Genomic DNA, 20261 nt, shown 5'->3' on the forward strand with positions numbered 1-20261 from the left:
TACAGTAAAATCTTGTTTGGAAGAAAGTCTACTACATAGAAACTCATGTGATTGTAAAGAATAATTCACCAGAGCAGCATAAAAAAATGAATGAGGCCCAGTCGAGCGGCACTCTTCCTGCAGATGGTAGTATTTTTGTGGCTGTTGGTGGCCAAAATGGTAAATTGTATAAATGAAAAGCTTAAGTGCACATGGGCAAATTCTCAGAAAACATGACTGTTTTGCTGGTCACTTTTCAAACCTTCCTATTCCTGAGATCTGTAATAGCACCAAAATTAATATTGGCTTTCATACCACTGATTACTTTTCTGATCTGACTTTTCTGCCAGTTATAAATCTCTTGTCATTAATTTCTGGCTGCAGTAAAATAATGTAACACTTTGGAAAGAATATGCAGACAAGTAGTCCGGCACTGGATGATATGATGGCGAATATCTCCACCGCCACCATGTTTTTTCCTTTGGTGCTCAGATAAGCCGGAACAAAGGTAATCCATACACTAGCAAACACCAACATACTGAAAGTAATAAACTTGGCTTCATTAAATGTATCCGGAAGGTTCCTGGCTAGAAAGGCCACAAGAAGACTGATGGAGGCCAAAAATCCCATGTAGCCCAAGACACATGCAAAAAACGCATTGGACCCTTCATTACATTCAACGACTATGGTGCCGAGCTCAGCCACTATGTTGAACTCTTCGAAAGGAGCAGAACTACATAACCATACTAAGCAAAGGATTACTTGGATCACTGTACAAGAGGGGACAATGTATACCGGAATTCTCAGCCTGACGAAACTCTTTATTTTACTGTTTGGATTTGTAGCACTGAATACCAGGATGACCGTTATAGTCTTGGCCAGTATTGCTGACAGACACACAGAGAATATTATACCAAATAATACTTGTCGTAACATACAAGTAACTATATTGGGGCGTCCAATGAATACTAAAGAACATAGGAAACATAACATTAGGGATATCAGAAGTAGATAACTGAGTTCTCTGTTGTTGGCCTTCACGATCGGTGTATTATGCTTGATAATGAACAAGCAGAGCACGGAAAATGTGAGAGCACAGCAGATGACGGAGATACAAGCTAGTGACGAACCCAACAACTCATCGTAAGCAAGGAACTGAATGGATTTTGGCACACATTTCTCCTTAGACTGATTTGGCCACTGGTCTCCTGGACATGTTAGACATTTAGTTCCATCTGTAAAGTAAAATAAATAGTGGATTTCCATGTATTTATGCTACATTTGACTTTTTATAGAACATGTTGCTTACTACTATAGATACATACTTTGCGCGGCTGTAGCAAAACTGATTCAAATTTACATGAATACTTGACTGCTTCTTCACCAAATTATCTGGACAAACGAACACAATAGCTGCATTAGAGGCTGAGGAGTTAACTCCTGAGATACAAAATCACAATCCCATGGACCCCACCTTTAATCACTGCTCATTTAACCCATGAGCTGTTGTGCAGTAATACTTATTCCAAGATGCATATATTTCTATATGTAAATTTAGAAATAAATGTTTACACTTTGGAGAAAGTAGCATATTTAGATTTGTAAAAAGATGACTCTGCTCAACCAGAACTGTAATTCAAGGAAGAGCACCCTCCCCCTAATGACAAGGAAATATCTGTGCTAAAGAGTACCTGTGCATTCCCAGAGAAATTTTTCTCATATGTGTGGATGAAAGCGGAGAACTTTGATCTATTGGTGGACCGAAATGGACATCTAATCCAAAGGAGTATTGCCGATTCTCAATTTTCCCGCGGAGCGTCTGATGGTCGCTCTTCGGTAAGCCATTTTTATTGTATCTCATCCTGTAAAGCACACTTTAATGTTGCTGGTAATTTTTTTTTTAGAATAGTTTTTAGTGATTTTTTTTATCATATCTCCTACTGTTTAATGCTGCCTTATAACTGTAATGTTATTGCTTGTATTTTGTAATAATGTTTGCTTTGCTTTTATTCACAGATTCCTTGCAACTGGAAAATCCCTTTCGTCACTACATTTCCAGTTCAGACTTGGGATTTCCACCATCTCTGGAATTGTCAAGCACAAATGCCGTGCACTGTGGGACTCTTTGCATGGTTAATTTATACCATATCCCACAATGGAGAGTTGGTTGGAAGTAGCAGAGAAATTCCAGCAAGTGTGTCAGTTTCCCCATTGCGTGGGCGCAGTGGATGGGAAACATCCGCATCATGAAACCAGCTGGTTCTGGCTCAGAATATTTCAACTATAAAAAATACTTCTCCATTGTGCTGATGGCCATCGCCAATGCAGAGTACAAATGTATAGTGGTGGATATTGGGGCGTATGCCCGCTCCAATGATTCCAAAGCTTTCAAACTGTCTGCAATGGGGCGTCATCTGTATTGAAATACTTTCCAATCCCCCCCTAAACCACTGCCTCAAACCTCTAGGTCACCAATCCCTTTTGTTTGTGTTGGGGATGAAGCGTTCCAACTATCGGAACACCTGCTGAAACCCTACTCCAGTAGTGGATTAACGCAAACTAAAAGAATTTTTAACTACCACCTCACACGAGCATTGAGAATGGTGGAGTGCGCTTTTGGGATTTTGACCGCCAAATGGCGAGTTCTATTGACAGCTATAAACTTGAAGACTGACATTGTTGACGAGGTGGTGAAAGCGTGTGTTGTCCGGAACAATTATGTGATATGCAAGGAACATATTTCCACTGAAGACCACTCTGAAGAAATCACCATGGCTGATTATAACAACATTACACATAGACGTTATGTGGCAGTTTCTCGAATGAGGGACCAGTTCGCAGAATATTTTATCTCACCTGAAGGAAGAGTAGACTGACAGGATGAGAGAGTTTGAACAATTTATCTTGGACCTGTTAACCATATTTTACCTTATTGTAGCCAAGTTGTGTACCTGTTTGTGTTGCCCCCAAAGTATTTAACCTTTAAACTTGTATTAACAAAGTTGTGTACCTGTTTGAGTTGTACCCATAGTATTTTACCTTCTTTTAGTTTGGGCTGTACCCAAAGTATTTTATCTACTTTTAGTTTGGGTTGTACCCAAAGTAGTATTTTACCATCTTTTATCACAGTTGTGTACCTGTTTAAAGTACTTAACCTCTAATCTCATTCTTAAATGTATTACTATACCGTATAAATAAAATACAAATTTTGTTTTACCAAAACAGTTTTATTCATCAATTTTTTTAAAATGATTTTTATAAGATTGCATAATTTGGGTTGGAAATATTGCTGGAGGGGCTGTCAGATTGGGATACTTTGACAGTGGGAGTGTTGAGAGAGGAATGTGTGGTGGTGGTGGTGAAGGATCAGTAGATCGCGGTGAAGGGGTGGAGAAAGAAAGTGAACCAGTGGACAGGAAACTGGGAGTTGGATTTGGAATTTGAAATAATGGAGGGGTGTAGTTGATGGATTGGGAGGCAGGAAAGGTGATGGGAGAAGAAGAGGGTTGGAATAGTGACATGATGGGTGAAGGAGAATGGTGGTAGTGGGAAGGGAGAGGAAGCGCGGAAGATGTTGTTGGCAACTGGTATGGGAGGGGATATTGGTATGGGTCAGGATGCTGGGACTGGGCACGAGCAGTATGTTGGTATAAGTCAGGATGCTGGGACTGGGCATGATGCTGGTACGGGGCACGGGTAGGATGCTGGGACGGGGCAGGATGCTGGCATGGGTCAGGATGTTGGTAGTGGCTGGAGTGAGGGACAGTGGCTGGAGGGGGTGCAGGTGCAGAAGGGGGGCAGGTTCAGGAGGGGGGGCAGGTGTGGTGGCTTGAGAGGTAACAAGCGCTAGAGTAGACTGGCATGATTGCATTACTTGCATCTGCTGATCAGGAGATAGCTTATCCATGTGCTCGAGTACTGACCGGAAAAAAGTGTGGTTTGGTGACTGACTTGCTTCTAAATGCATCCGTAGCAGAAGTGTATGCAACTCGAGAATGCTTTTATTTACCAATTTGAAACCTGCAGCCATTTGCTCGGACAAAACTTTGATACAGTTCTGGAAGGATGCATTCAGGTGCAAGATCTCGGGCGCATAGCTCTGTACCTGACCCCTCTGGCACTGCCGCCATGAATGCACAGGTGTAGTAGAGGTGGCAGCATCAGAGAGGTGGGGTAAAGGAAAAGCTAAATCTTCACCAACAGATTCATGCAATGCAGCCGGCTAGGATGCTCCAGCGCTGGTGGATGGGACCGAGGGATCAGATGGGTGGGAAGGTGCAGAGGGGCCGGGACTGTTGAAGTGTCCCATGGTGGCGGACTCTTGAGGGAGCGCCGCAGAAGGGTTCAACTCTGCTGCAGGCTCCCGAGTGCTGTCGACGGTGCTGTGGAACAAAGAGAAAAGAAAATATAATTAATATACTGATATTGCATGGCCCTGGCTGAAACGGCAAAAGAGGGTTAGACGTGTAAAGCATTGATTATTAAATGTGGTGGGTAATATTTATCTTCGGCTCACCATCGCTGACCTGAGGAAAGTCAGGGCTTGGGCATACTTATATCTGCTCCTGCATCCTCCAGAACCACTCGGGGCCCACATCTCTTTGTTGAACTCCTTCTTGAAGCGATCCCTGAATGACCGCCACCGCTTGACAATCCTCTAACCTGAAAAAAAAAAGGAGAAGCACAAATTGGTTAGGATACAACACTTTAAATCCATCAACCTAACTGAACTGTGTATACTTACGTGCTTGATTCTGGGCCCGAACATCGAGGTCCTCCCAGTTGTCTACCAGCTGTTCGCAGACATACAATACAGTCCATGTTCAGAATCTGGTGCCGTAGACAATGGCAACACCGTGTCTCTAGGGTGCGTCAGCTGCCTTGAGTTCCATGGCTCTGGGTTAGCTCCACACAGGCCTGGGTTGCACAAAGCCTCCTGCTCTTCAGCTTGCCAACTCCAAACTGACACACCCAAGGCAAAACTGACAGACTTTAAATATAACCATAGAGCCACTTCCAAAACCTGGAGTGGAGAGAGGGATTCGCACCACTATTAAACCTGCAAATCCCTCTAAAAATAAAAACCCATGACAGGTTTTCCTAAAAATCTGACTGAGTTACTACTTGGACCCAATCTACTTTTAATTTTATTTTGCCTTGTGATTCAGAGGCATTCTGCTGTGAACACAAGGCGCTAAAGCGGGTTTAATAATACTCCAACAGCATTCTAGGGGACAAATATCAATCCTCGCATATGATCCCCCTCACTACCTCACACAAATTATACTCCAGTTCATTTCTTTAGGTTTTCGCATGCTATGCAATTAAGCACCTTACCTCCCTTTTCTTCAAGCTGCAAATTTAGTGTATATAGCTCCCTATCGCTGGTTGTCCATTATTTGGGGGTCTCGGTCTTGCTCTGCCCTTATTCACAGATATGTCATTTGACATACAGTTGTACACAAAAGTTTACATACTCCGGCACAATTTTTGCTTGCTTGGCCTTTTTTCAGAGAATATGAATGATAACACTAAAACGTTTTCTCCACTCATGGTTAGGTGTTTGTTGAAGCCATTCAGCGGCGGTCAGCCATGTTCCACAGTGGTTCCCTCTCTCGGATCAGATTGATGAGGAGGTCAATATTTAGCCTGACCTCCTCACCATCCGACTCAGGAACACGCTGTGAAGCCTGTTAAAAAAGAAGAAAAAAAAACATTACGTTAAAAACAACATTAAGTTAAAAATAAAAAATTAGGAGATGCTTACACGATGATGGCTGCCTGCACTCTCCGACAACCCTGGGAGCCACTCGGAGGACCTCTGGATCGAGCACTAGAAAAAAAAAATGTGCTTGTGTATTGGCTTTTTATGTGTGGTATTCATTGTGAAGTCTATAATGATCATTTTGCATGTGTTGTGTTCAGTGTTCTTTCAGTAAGGATCTTTTGTTTTTATATGTTGGGTGTAGTGTGAGGTTGTGGTTCCGCGATGCATGCAAGACACTTACCAATTGCGATCCCACTCCAGGTCTCTTTCCAAGCACCTCTTCTGCTGCATCTTCCTACAAATATGAGATTGATAAGTACATTAATTAATAATAGATAGATAGATAGATAGATAGATAGATATGGGATAGATAGACAGTCAGACTGGGCAAAAATAAATCTACAGACTTTTATTTACCTCAGTGAGCTGCCGAAATTCAGGAGGGCTCCCAGAAGAAGACATGGCTGATGGCTGGTTGATATGCTCTCTGGCTGGCAGGCTAGGCTCACGGCTCTCTGGCTGGCATGGCAAGCTAGGCTCTCTGGCTGGCAAGCTAGGCTCTCTGGCTGGCAGGCTCTTGGCTCTCTGGCTGGCAGGCTCGGCTCTATGGCTGGCAGGCTCCAGGCAGGCAGGCTTGGCTCTCTGGCTGGCAGGCTCCTGGCAGGCAGGCAGGCTTGGCTCTCTGGCTGGCCGGCTAGGCTCTCTGGCTGGCAGGCTCTTGGCTTCTCTGGCTGGCAGGCTTGGCTCTCTGGCTGGCAGGCTCCTGGCAGGCAGGCAGGCTTGGCTCTCTGGCTGGTAGGCTAGGCTCTCTGGCTGGCAGGCTCCTGGCAGGCAGGCAGGCTTGGCTCTCTTGCTGGCAGGCTAGGCTCTCTGGCTAACAGGCTCTTGGCTCTCTGCTCTCAGGCTCTTGGCTCTCTGCTGGCAGGCACTTTGCAGACAGGCAGGCTTGTCTCTCTGGCTGGCAGGCTAGGTTTTCTGGCTGGCAGGCAGGCAGGCTTGGCTCTCTGGCTGGCAGGCTCTTGGCTCTCTGCTAGCAGGCTCTTGGCTGTCTGCTGGCAGGCTCTTGGCTCTCTGCTAGCAGGCTCCTGGCTCTCTGCTGGCAGGCTCTTTGCAGGCAGGCAGGCTAGGCTCTTTGGCTGGCAGGCTCTTTGCAGACAGGCTCTTAGCTTTCTACTGGCAGGCTCTTTGCAGGCAGGCTCTTGGCTCTCTGGCTGGCAGACTCTTTGCAGGCAGGCTCTTTGCTCTCTGGCTGGCAGGCTCTCTATGGCTGGAAACAAGTGAGGGCCTCACTGGCATTGTTTACATATGTGTCCTGGGGGCAGGCCAATATGTTCTGAGCATGCTCAGATTAAAAGGCCGGATCAGGTCGCCGGATCCAGCTTTTTCCGGATCTGGCACGTTACTGAAGACTTTTTTTCCAGACGTTGGACTCGAAATTTTCACCGGATCCGGAAAAAAACACGAAGGAACATTGGGCCATGCAGCGCAATCCGGCGCTAATAAAAGTCAATGGGGAAAAAACGGTTCTGGTTTTTAATTTAGCTGGTTCCGGTTTTTCTAAAAATAGCCGTAATGGGCTGGAATTAAAAAACCTGATGTGTGAAAGTAGCAGTACCAGTATGTAGTTTTTTGCTGAATAGGCAATGATAACTGGGGTGACCTGTTTAACTTCATTGGTATTTCTTACAAATTAGTGGTCAAAATGCCAATGTAAACCCACAGCAGAAATACGACTTGCCATAAATTAAGGGTCTCTTCTTATACCAACTGTAGTGCAGCGGGGTTGGTGCAGTGCGACAGATAAACAGGGACCACAGAAAGTTCAACATAAACAGTGTCTTTATCCTCAGACTCACAAACACGAGTGATATCCTCTGGGTTTCCAGAAATACAGTCCATGTTCAGAATCTGGTGCCGTAGACAATGGCAACACCGTTTCTCTAGGGTGCGTCAGCTGCCTTGAGTTCCATGGCTCTGGGTTAGCTCCACACAGGCCTGGGTTGCACAAAGCCTCCTGCTCTTCAGCTTGCCAACTCCAAACTGACACACCCAAGGCAAAACTGACAGACTTTAAATATAACCATAGAGCCACTTCCAAAACCTGGAGTGGAGAGAGGGATTCGCACCACTATTAAACCTGCAAATCCCTCTAAAAATAAAAACCCATGACAGGTTTTCCTAAAAATCTGACTGAGTTACTACTTGGACCCAATCTACTTTTAATTTTATTTTGCCTTGTGATTCAGAGGCATTCTGCTGTGAACACAAGGCGCTAAAGCGGGTTTAATAATACTCCAACAGCATTCTAGGGGACAAATATCAATCCTCGCATATGATCCCCCTCACTACCTCACACAAATTATACTCCAGTTCATTTCTTTAGGTTTTCGCATGCTATGCAATTAAGCACCTTACCTCCCTTTTCTTCAAGCTGCAAATTTAGTGTATATAGCTCCCTATCGCTGGTTGTCCATTATTTGGGGGTCTCGGTCTTGCTCTGCCCTTATTCACAGATATGTCATTTGACATACAGTTGTACACAAAAGTTTACATACTCCGGCACAATTTTTGCTTGCTTGGCCTTTTTTCAGAGAATATGAATGATAACACTAAAACGTTTTCTCCACTCATGGTTAGGTGTTTGTTGAAGCCATTTTCATTTTTTAAATCATAATGAGAACCCAAAATTTACAAATGGCCCTGATCAAAAGTTCACATACCCCATTTATTAATATCGTGTATTGCCCCCTCTAACATCAATGACAGCTTGAAGTCTTTTGTGGTAGTTGTGGATAAGGTACTTTATCTTCTCAGGTGGTACAGCTGCCCACTCTTCTTGGATAAAAGCCTCCAGTTCCTGTAAATTCCTAAGCTGTATTGCATGAACTGTGCTCTTGAGATCTTCCCAGAGTAGCTCAATGATATTGAGGTCAGGAGACTGACATGTCCACTCCAGAACCTCAACTTTCTTCTGCTGTAGCCAATGACAGGTGTACTTGGCCTTCATTTTTGGATCATTGTCATGTTAGAACATCCAAGTACGTACCATGCGCAGCTTCCAGTCTCATGAGTGCAAATTTGCCTCCAGTATTTGCTGATAATGTGCTGCATTCTGCTTTCCTTCAACTTTGACCAAGGTTCTTATGCCTTTTTCTCCACTCATGTTTAGATGTAGGTTGAAGCCATTTATTGTCAAACTACTGTATTTTCTCTTTTTAAATTATAATGACAACCAAAAACATCCAAATGACCCTCATCAAAAGTTCCCATACCCCATTTCTAAATAACGTGTATTGCCCCCTCTAACATCAATGACAGCTTGAAGTGTTTTGTGGTAGTTGTGGATGAGGTTTTTTATTTTCTCAGATTCTTTTGCTTTCCCCATGAATTACAATCCAGAAATGTCAGTGGCTGCATGAATGATGGAAGAGTCTGTCTGGATCCCAGAAACTAGCTCAGATTTTATGCACACACACTGATTACAAGCAAACAGGTAACAGGTGAGGATTTTTTCCTTTAGTAGCCATTCAAACCCATTTGTGCCAACTTCTGTGCATGTTATCCGGCCAAAATCACAAGGGTATATGAACTTTAGATCAGGGCCATTTGGATGTTTTGGGTTGTCATTATGATTTAGAAAGAGAAAACAGTAGTTTGACAGTAAATGGCTTCACACAACCACTAACCATAAATGTAATAATTATAAGGGATAACTCAGGAGACTCTTTGCGTGGATCAAGATGACTACAAGACACAGTTTTATAAGTGGTAAAGTCTATATTAAACACGGAGGTACAAACAGGTGCAGAGAGAAACTCAAGTCCAACACTAGGTGCAAATATCAAACGCAGTTCAGCAGTCTATAGGAAACTTGACACGAATATGTCCATGGTAGTCCAAACACGGATAGAAATGCTTATAAGGCAGTTCAAAGCAAATCTTAGCTCAACCAGGGAGGCCTGGTTAAAAGTCTCTGATTTTGCAGAGCAGAAACAGCTTACATGTCCAGCTTATGCAGAAGGAAGTAAGACGAGCAGCAGATGAAGGAGGATTACTGAACACTGGTGTGTGCAGCAGGAACTCAGAGCAGAGTAGCAGGATCTCCAACACAGGTTCACAGGAGGAGGTGCAGGTGCAAGCCAAGGAGCAATCAGGAGCAGGATGCAAAGCAGAATACTCTAGCACAGACTGAAGGCTGGGGTGGAATTACATAGCAGGAAGACACAGGGCACATGAGACCAAAGACGCCATCTTGGAAAAGGGCAGTAATGCACAAAGGTAAAAAATGTTCAGAGTCCTGACAATAAATGGAGAAAAAGTTTTGATGTTTGTTAGGGGTCGAGTTCCCGCCTCTGCACAGGGGGAATCTTGAGCCATCTCTGCTGCGGTCCTTCATTCTTCTCCAGCCACAGTGGAGCCTGCTCAGTGGAGACGTCGGTCCCAGCGTCTGGCTCAGCCTGATACAGTGGGGGTGGTTATTGCTGCTTTTCCAGGCTCAGCCATTGTAGCCAGTACTGGTCAGCGACGAGCAGACGTCTCTGGACAAAGTCCTGCTTTTTCCCTTCAGAGCATGCCCAGGGTAAGACCTCTCACTGGAGGTCGGCGGTCACATGCTCAGGTACTGCAGCAGCTCGAATTGGTCCTCTAGGATGGTCCTGAAATTGCTCAGATACGGTAGCAGCTCCCATTGGTCCTCTAGGAAAGTCCTTAAGTTGTTGCAGCTATAAAAGGTTCGCATGGCCACACGGCTAGTATCAACTAAGTTGTGTGTTCAGCACCAGTGCGGTCTTATGTATGTGGTTGCAGGGTTTGGCTGAAATAAGCCCCTAGAATACCGGCACCTCCGGTGATGAGTTTTGCATGTGCTATTCTGACTGCATGACCACTGTTTACTCTATTTGGTAGCTGTGTTCCTCTGTGAGGTTAACTGGGCACAGCGTTCTCTTGTGTTAAGTGCCTCTGTGAAGTAACAGAGTTCACTTATACCGCCACATAGTAACATCACTTACTAGCAGCGCGTTTTACTCCTGCACGATGGACACCGGGTTGCGAACACAGCTATTACTTTATAAATAAATATTTGGTGCGTTCGGCCAAACCCTAACAATGTTATTATTCATATCCTCGGAAAAACGGCAAAGAAAGCAAAAATTCTGCCGAGCTATGTAAACTTTAGAGCACAACTGTAAAGTAAGATTTTAATATTAGAGCTTAGGACCATCCCTAAAATGGTCACCTTGATGTAGTGGGATGGTTTTTACTTTTTTTTAAATAAAAATTGTCATCCAAATACTGTATATTATTTTAATGCACTGTTGTTATTTATTTATGTACTGCAGGGTGTTTGCTCATTTTGTTTTTATCTTAGGTTTTATATTTACCAGCTTGTAGTTTTGCAGAAAAATCAATGATAACTTGGATGATCTGTTTAATTCAATGGTATTTTTTTTTTTACAAATAAGTGGTCAAAAACGCCAATGTAATTCCACCGCAGAAATTTGACTTACCATTTGGATTGAGGATCTCTCCTTCTGAGCATGGGACACAATCAAAGCAACAAAGCATCTGTCCCTGTTGTGTGGCTCTTCTAAACCCTTTTGGGCATGGATTACTACATAAAGAAATCGGAAGCTAAATGTTTAAAAAAAATTAAATAAATTAATCAAAGCAAGACTTTTATACTTACAAGCATTGAAAATATCTAGATATATTTGATTTATAAATTTAAATTATTACTTAAAACAGTGGATCTTTTCTGATGCCCTTGTTGCCAGATAGACTGTTCTGTCTCCGCCATCTAATATTGTTACACTGATTATTTGCTTGCATAATTGCAGTTTCCTCAGTATACAGTATTGATATATTCATGCCTTTATTCATCTGTGATGCTTTGGCTCCCTCTAGCGGTCAGAGTTATGTTGGCAGTTCAATCTTGTTTTTGTATTATCCATGTCTGATTCTCCTCCTCCTTTGCAATGCATTATGGTAGCTCAGCCTCCATTTCCCTCCATTTTTCCTTTCACTTTCTTCAGTTTGCCTTCAAGGAAAGACGCTTCACTTCATCCCCCTTGCGATTGCATTGCCGGTATGTCTTTATGCTTCCTATAGATATTCCTGCTCTATATTAGCTTAGTTTAACCAGTTGTACTCCCAGTTCAGTTACTAGCTTCCTAAATGTTATGCATAATGTACCTCATGTGTATAGTATGTATCTGTTCTAAACCAGGCACTGATTCTATTTATATCATTGTTCACAGTTTCACTGCATCAATATACCACTACGTTTAATAAAGCACAGACTCAACCACAGTCTCCTTATTGGACCCCGGTATAGCGGTTTAGCTGACTGTATAGCTACGTATGAGCCTGCCTCAGCTAGTGAGGACAGAACATAGACTATACACATCCTTTTTATGTGTACTCTACATGGATTACATGATTCACAGTAGCGAGTTCATGAATGCAACTTTGCAAGATTATCTTACTAACTAGCAGAAGGAGATTTCCTCTTTGCTCACCTATTTGAAGTCTCAATTGAGCCTTCCCTTGGATAACATTTTTATAAAGTGTATAATATCCATTGTGTCAAGAATTTCATGGCCAAGACGACTTAATTGGATGAGTCCTGCTTGCATAAAAAAACCTGTGACAACCTGAGAACTTTCCTTGCCAGGAACCATGTAGTCGCATAGTGGCTATTTGATATGAATCAAAGGATCCCCGATTGCCAGTGAAAAAAAGCCAGGTGCTTTGAGGTTGAGTGGCAATAACTAAATGGGTTAGAAAAAGTTTAAAAAACTATTTATATTGCTGTAACTTCTCAAGTCAATAGTCCTCATTTGGCTTCCAAAACCACCTGCTAAATTCTGGTGGCAGTCTCCTCTTTTCTATTCACCAATTTTTCATGTGCTAGCTAGACTATAAAACAGGTTTTCTCATCATGACTTCAAAACATGCATTGCCCAATGTGATCAAGGCTCAGTCGGCACTGGATTCAACAACACAGAATGAAGAGTAGACATGCTCTTGATGATGTCTTAGGAAATCAGAGAAAAACTGACAAAATCTACAATTGGCAAAGAAAAAAGTTATGTAGGTTGTGTAAGATATTTTAGTGTTCTTAGCCTCATTCTGGCCCTTATGAATCCAGCAAAATTGTGGATGGATGGCAATCATCTTGCTTGATTGGTGTGAATCAATTTCCTAAAAATTCATATTTTCTGATATTTGAGAATTATGGAAAAATTTTTAATTGAATTTGATTAGTTTAGAATCCATTCCCTTATTATTATTATTATTATTATTTATTGTTATAGCGCCATTTATTTCATGGCGCTTTACATGTGAGGAGGGGTATACATAATAAAAACAAGTACAATAATCTTAAACAATACAAGTCATAACTGGTACAGGAGGAGAGAGGACCCTGCCCGCGAAGGCTCACAATCTATAAGGGATGGGTGAGAACACAGTAGGCGAGGATAGAGCTGGTCATGCAGCGGTTTGGTCGATCGGTGGTTACTGCAGGTTGTAGGCTTGTCGGAAGAGGTGGGTCTTCAGGTTCTTTTTGAAGGTTTCGATGGTAGGCGAGAGTCTGATGTGTTGTGGTAGAGGGTTCCAGAGTAGGGGTTATACACGAGAGAAATCTTGTATGCGATTGTGGGAAGAGGAGATAAGAGGGGAGTAGAGTAGGAGATCCTGTGAGGATCGGAGGTTGCGTGTAGGTAAGTACCGGGAGACGACGTCACAGATGTATGGAGGAGACAGGTTGTGGATGGCTTTGTACATCATGGTTAGGGTTGTGTAGTGGAGTCTCTGGGCAATGGGGAGCCAGTGAAGGGATTGACAGAGGGGAGAGGCCGGGGAATAGCGGGGGGACAGGTGGATTAGTCGGGCAGCAGAGTTTAGAACAGATTGGAGGGGTGCGAGAGTGTTAGAAGGGAGGCCACAGAGCAGGAGGTTGCAGTAGTCAAGGCGAGAGATGATGAGGGCATGGACTAGGGTTTTTGCAGATTCTTGGTTGAGGAATGAACGGATTCGTGAAATATTTTTGAGTTGAAGTCGGCAGGAAGTGGAAAGGATTTGGATATGTGGTTTGAAGGAGAGATCAGCGTCAAGGATTACTCCAAGGCAGCGAGCTTGTGGGACTGGGGAGAGTGGGCAGCCATTTGCTGTAATGGATAGGTTCGTTGGGGGGGTCGCGTGAGATGGGGGAAAGATGATGAATTTTGTTTTGTCCATGTTAAGTTTCAGAAATCTAGCGGAGAAGAAGGATGAAATAGTGGACAGACATTGAGGGATTCTGGTTAGAAGGGAGGTGATATCTGGTCCAGAGATGTAGATCTGTGTGTCATCAGCATAGAGGTGATACTGAAAGCCATGAGATTCTATGAGCTGTCCCAGGCCAAAGGTGTAAATGGAGAAGAGCAGGGGCCCAAGGACTGAACCTTGTGGGACTCCGACAGATAGGGGGCGAGGTGAGGAGGTGGTGTGTGAGTGGGAGACACTGAATGTCCGGTCTGTTAGGTATGAGATCCAGGATAGGGCCAAGTCTGCGATGCCAAGGGATGAGAGGGTCTGTAATAATAGGGAATGGTCCACTGTGTCAAAGGCAGCCGACAGGTCAAGGAGGAGGAGGACAGAGTAGTGTCGCTTGCTCTTGGCGGTTAAGAGGTCATTGGTGACCTTAGTTAGGGCAGTTTCAGTGGAATGGTGTGACTGGAAGCCAGATTGTAAGCGGTCAAAGAGGGAGCAAGAAGAGAGATGGGAGGACAGTTCAAGGTAGACGTGTTGTTCCAGTAGTTTGGAGGCATAGGGGAGAAGTGATATAGGGCGATAGCTAGATACAGAGGATGGGTCAAGAGAAGGCTTTTTGAGGATAGGTGTGATGGAGGCATGTTTAAAGCTTGAGGGGAAAACACCAGTTGTTAGTGATAGGTTGAAGAGATGGGTTAGGGTTGGGATGAAGACTGTGGTGAGGTTTGGGATGAGGTGGGATGGGAGCGGGTCAAGTGCACAGGTGGTGAGATGCGATCTAGAGAGTAGAGTGGAGAGTTGATCTTCTGTAATGGTGGAGAAGTTGGTTTTGGAGGTGGAGGGCTGGGAAGTCGGGGGGAAGGGGCTCTGGGGGTTGTTGACCAAAACTGTCTCTGATGCTATCAATCTTCTGCTTGAAAAATGAGGCAAAGTCTTCAGCAGAGATAAGTGGGGCGGGAGGAGGTGCTGGGGGACGGAGGAGAGAATTGAAGGTGTTGAATAACTGTTTAGGGTTGTGAGACAGGGAGGATATGAGAAATGAGAAGTAGGTTTGTTTAGCTGTGGCAAGTGTGGTCTTGAAAATAGCGAGGGACTGTTTGAATGCGATGAAGTGCTCGTTAGAGTGGGATCTTCTCCATCTGCGCTCAGCAGCCCTGGAAGCTCGCCCCAGTTCTTTGGTCAGGCTGGTGTGCCAGGGCTGTCTGTTGATTTTGCGAGCTTTGGTATGTGTAAGTGGGGCAGCAGATTCCAAGGCTACAGCTATTGTGGTGTTATATAGAGCGGCAGCGTCATCCGCATTGTGTATGGAACTTATGTCTGTGAGAGGGAGGAGGGATTCAGAGAATGAATGTAGGTCAAGATGTTTAAGATTTCTGCGAGGGTGTGAAAGTTTGTGGGGTGGGGATTGTAGACATGGAGTGGAGAGAGATGAGAATGTGAGAAGGTTGTGGTCAGAGAGAGGAAGAGGTGAGTTAGAGAGGTTAGATAGAGAGCAGAGGCGGGTGAAGATGAGGTCCAGTGTGTGACCATCTTTGTGAGTGGCTGCAGAAGACCATTGAGTGAGGCCGAAGGAGGAAGTGAGAGTTAGAAGTTTAGTGGCAGCTGAGAGGGAAGTGTCAATGGGGAAGTGTCCCCATGATGATAGTGGGGATGTCCGCAGAAAGGAAATGAAACAGGAACACATGGGCTACTTGCACAGTGAACAAGTCTGTATGATCATGTTCACACACCACCAAGAAACCTGAAGACACAAAAGAGAATAGTAAAACCAAAAACACTCAGTTTGAAAAAATGTTGCAGTAATCCGCAAGTGCTAGTAAAAGATGTAAAAAACAGGGTATTTGGTTGATACGTTTTTTGCAAAAAATGTATACTAAGCTGCTCTACCAATCTTCACGGTATACCCTTATCAGAGCAGTCCTAACTAATGTATGCAATCCCTATCTGATGTATTTAAAAACCTGATCATCTGTATACAACCTGTGTGAACAGGGTTCAGAGAGGAAAAATCCATGTGTGCATACAGGGTAGAACAGCTTTTGTGCAGATAGCCCAAGAGGAGTGGTGGAACTCCCCAGTGTTGTAGACACAAGAGAACAATTATGGAAACAGGAACACATGGGCTACTTGCACAGTGAACAAGTCTGTATGATCATGTTCACACACCACCAAGAAACCTGAAGACACAAAAGAGAATAGTAAAACCAATAACACTCAGTTTGAAAAAATGTTGCAGTAATCCGCAAGTGCTAGTAAAAGATGTAAAAAACAGGGTATTTGGTTGATACGTTTTTTGCAAAAAATGTATACTAAGCTGCTCTACCAATCTTCACGGTATACCCTTATCAGAGCAGTCCTAACTAATGTATGCAATCCCTATCTGATGTATTTAAAAACCTGATCATCTGTATATAACCTGTGTGGACAGGGTTCAGAGAGGAAAAATCCATGTGTGCATACAGGGTAGAACAGCTTTTGTGCAGATAGCCCAAGAGGAGTGGTGGAACTCCCCAGTCTTGTAGACACAAGAGAACAATTATGGAAACAGGAACACATGGGCTACTTGCACAGTGAACAAGTCTGTATGATAAGGTTCACACACCACCAAGAAACCTGAAGACACAAAAGAGAATAGTAAAACCAAAAACACTCAGTTTGAAAAAATGTTGCAGTAATCCGCAAGTGCTAGTAAAAGATGTAAAAAACAGGGTATTTGGTTGATACGTTTTTTGCAAAAAATGTATACTAAGCTGCTCTACCAATCTTCACGGTATACCCTTATCAGAGCAGTCCTAACTAATGTATGCAATCCCTATCTGATGTATTTAAAAACCTGATCATCTGTATATAACCTGTGTGAACAGGGTTCAGAGAGGAAAAATCCATGTGTGCATACAGGGTAGAACAGCTTTTGTGCAGATAGCCCAAGAGGAGTGCGGATTACTGCAACATTTTTTCAAACTGAGTGTTTTTGGTTTTACTATTCTCTTTTGTGTCTTCAGAAAGGAAATGAAGTAGCCAGGTGGTGAAGTGGTCAAAGAAGGTGGTGGCTGGCCCTGGGGGGCGGTAAATGATTCCCTTATTCTTACTAATGATGCTGTAAGATTGCTCTCACTAAGTGTATTGGGGGACATTCGCTTGGCACGGGATTAACGTAGTCAGGCACGATTTTTGAACACAAAACAGTCCATACGGTTTATTAAAGGGTCATAAACCGGGTTATGCACAGTCCATATTATACATTCCATAGAACACAATAGGCACCAACTGGTGATATTAACTTGCAGCTTTATCTTGTACACTTCATACACGGCTTTGACTCACGGACACTAAACATGCTGGACCTCTCACTTCGTCCAGTTACCATGGGTGTCCATACGCCGTACAGTTCACCAATGTCCCAAGTCACATACAGCGCATATGACTCTGGGTCGCGGTTCTAAACACGCTGAACCTCACTCTGTTCATAGACCACACAGTTCATAGAACATTACAAGCACCAACAGTCTGTATAGGTACCTGACTGGAGCTCCTGCTCCACGTGCTGACTCCTTGTCAGTCCACTCCTCCGGGAACGCTGCCTCACAGGGACCCACCGAAGGATGGTAGCTTCCCCACATGAACCGCACATGTGACCTGTCCAGGTGCTATTCAGGACCTCTTCCAACACCCCAGGCCACCCGCAAGTCCAAAGCCCCACCATATGCTATTCAAGACTCCTACTCCCAGGAAATCCAACACAGGTTGTTCAGTGTGCTATTCAGGACTCCTACTCCCAGGAAATCCAACACACCAGGCTCACCAGATCCAAAGCCTCACCATGTGCTATTCAGGACTCCTACCCTACCTGGTTCAGTGTGCTATTCAGGGATCCGGTCCTATTCCCAGGACCTCCCAACACACAGGCTCTCCAGGACCTTCCACTGGAACCACACAGGAACACACAGGTCACTCACAGCGACCATACACAGGAACCATGTGACCCACACCCTGGTCACATTATATATCCTTAACCACTCCCCTGGGTGGGAGTGTGGATGTGTGGCTAGTTTGTCCCACCCATCTCACATAACTAGCCCTGCCAAACCTACCATGACTTATTATACAACATGCAACTATAGGACTACAGGTCCCAGAACACCACATCACTTAAGGCTGGCAGCGCAGAGTCTCCTCCTCTGCGACACATATATCGGCCATTCACCACAATGCCGGACTTTGTCACATAATCACATCCATGCATGCAACTGCCATGCACTCTCACAGCCTCAATACGCCTCCATGCGTATACTGGGGAGACCATGCAGCACCCCCTATCTGTTACAGGGGTCACTGCATCACAATGCATATTGAGAGTAGTTGTCATTATTCTCATTACATTTGTTTTTTTACCATCAAGCTTTACTTTTAGTTTTACCATATTCTTGATTAGTGTTCCCCAATTCCTGTATTGTCCAGGCAATAATTCCATCACATTTTCAATACTAAGGAAATCCTGAAAATATGATATTTTAGTGGCTCTTGAGGACTGGAGTTGGGGAAGACTGGTCTAGATAATCACTATAAAATATAAATCATGTAACATGATAAACCAATAGGCAAAACTTACGTGACTATGACCATTCCAAACAATACTTCCTTCCTCGATCTGCAGCTCATTTCCATTTGCAGCACGTGTATCAATTTTACCAATGTTAATGTACTGATTGCTACCGTTGGGATAGAGCTGCCAGTTAAGGATATCCAATGAAAGAGGAATATCTCCATTCTTGTCAAAGTAGATTTGCTCCCCGGCTGTATTTTCAAATTTTATTTTTTTAATGTAATGCAGCAGCTGAAATAAAACATAAAAAAATAAAATGTCGAGGTTTTTGAAAAACACTCTAATATTGCATAAGCTCTACAGCAACTGCATCCCTGAGTTTAATAGGGTAGGGTGACATAATACTGTGAAGAGTAACTATACTTTTTTAATAATTCAACAGCTTTCTCAAAGCAATGTATTTTTGTAATATACTCTATTAACCCCTTAACGACCGCCAATATGCCTTTTAATGGCGACAGTTAAGGACACTTATTCCTCAGCACCTCTTTTTAATGGCACTGAGAAATAAGATTATAGCACCCCCAGCTTTGTAAAATCTCCAGGGTCTTTGCTACCGGGGGTAGCTGAGATCCCAGAGAACATGATTAGTCTCCACTATTGCGATCGCTGTAATTCACTGAATAACGGCGACCACAAAAATTAAAAAGTCTGATTTCTCATTTATTTCTCTCTCCTCTGATATTATCAGAGGAGAGAAAAATAGGGTTCACCAATCCCCCCTGTACCTCCAGTGTTCCTGGACCCTCCAGTTCTGTCCCCTAGCACTCACTGTCTTCTTCAGGGAAGAAAATGGCGGGCGTATGCACAGTGCGCCCACCGAGATTTACTGGCCGGCACCTGGCAACAATAGGAAATTTTTGCTGTTGGTTCATTTTGATCACTGTGTTAGACCCGCTTACAGTAATAAAAATATAAAAAAAATAGTAAGTCAAACCCCTCTTTATCACACCCTTAGTTAGGGAAAAATAATAAAATGTAAAAATTTTATTTTTCCATTCTTTGCGGTTAGGAATGGAGCTAGTGTTAGGGTTGGGGTGAGAGCTATAGTGTTAGGGTGGGGGCTAGGGTGGGGGTTAGAGTTAATATTAGGTTGGGGCTAGGGTTGGGGTTAGAGCTAGGGTTACAGTTGGGACTAGGGTTAGGGATGTGTTGGGGGTAAGGATTGTGTTTGAGTTACTGTTGTGGTGTTAAGGTAACGGTTGTGGTCTTGGGGTTTATGGTTGTGTTGGTGTTAGGGCTGTTTTGGGGTTATGGATGTGTTGGGGTTACAGTTGGGGTGTTGGGGCTAGGGTGGTATTGGAATGGGGGTTAGGGTTGTGGTAAAGATTGGTATTGGGGTTAGGGTTTGGATTAGGGTCAGAGGTAGGGCTTTGTTAGGGTTGGAGTTGATATTGGGAGATTTCCATTGTTTAGTTACATCATGGGGTCTCCAAACGTGACATGGCACCCACCAAGTGTCAAAAGGTGCTTCCTCCCTTCTGAGCCCTGCCATGCGCCCAAATATTTCCCCCACATAAAGGGTATCAGCATACTCTGGAGAAATTGCACAACAAATTTTGTGGCCCACGCTCTCTTGTTACCCTTGTGAAAATAAAAAAGTTTGGGTCTAAAATAATTTTTTTGTGAAAAAAGTAAAATGTTTATTTTTTCCTT

At 43.7% G+C, this 20261-nt stretch overlaps 1 protein-coding gene across 1 annotated transcript in view; it reads right to left on the reverse strand.

The window, feature by feature from the left end:
* Positions 1-300: 300 nt before the first annotated feature.
* LOC138681359 (extracellular calcium-sensing receptor-like) overlaps positions 301-20261 on the reverse strand; it is a 53155-nt gene continuing 33194 nt past the window's right edge. Inside the window, exons 3-5 of the mRNA XM_069768842.1 lie at positions 18612-18836; positions 11254-11377; positions 301-1214 (exon numbers count right to left, since the gene is read on the reverse strand). Coding sequence (XP_069624943.1) covers positions 301-1214; positions 11254-11377; positions 18612-18836 — 1263 coding nt within the window. The remainder of the gene's footprint in view (positions 1215-11253; positions 11378-18611; positions 18837-20261) is intronic.

The sequence above is a fragment of the Ranitomeya imitator genome, chromosome 1 (genome assembly GCF_032444005.1).
Source record: "Ranitomeya imitator isolate aRanImi1 chromosome 1, aRanImi1.pri, whole genome shotgun sequence".
Lineage (NCBI taxonomy): Eukaryota > Metazoa > Chordata > Amphibia > Anura > Dendrobatidae > Ranitomeya > Ranitomeya imitator.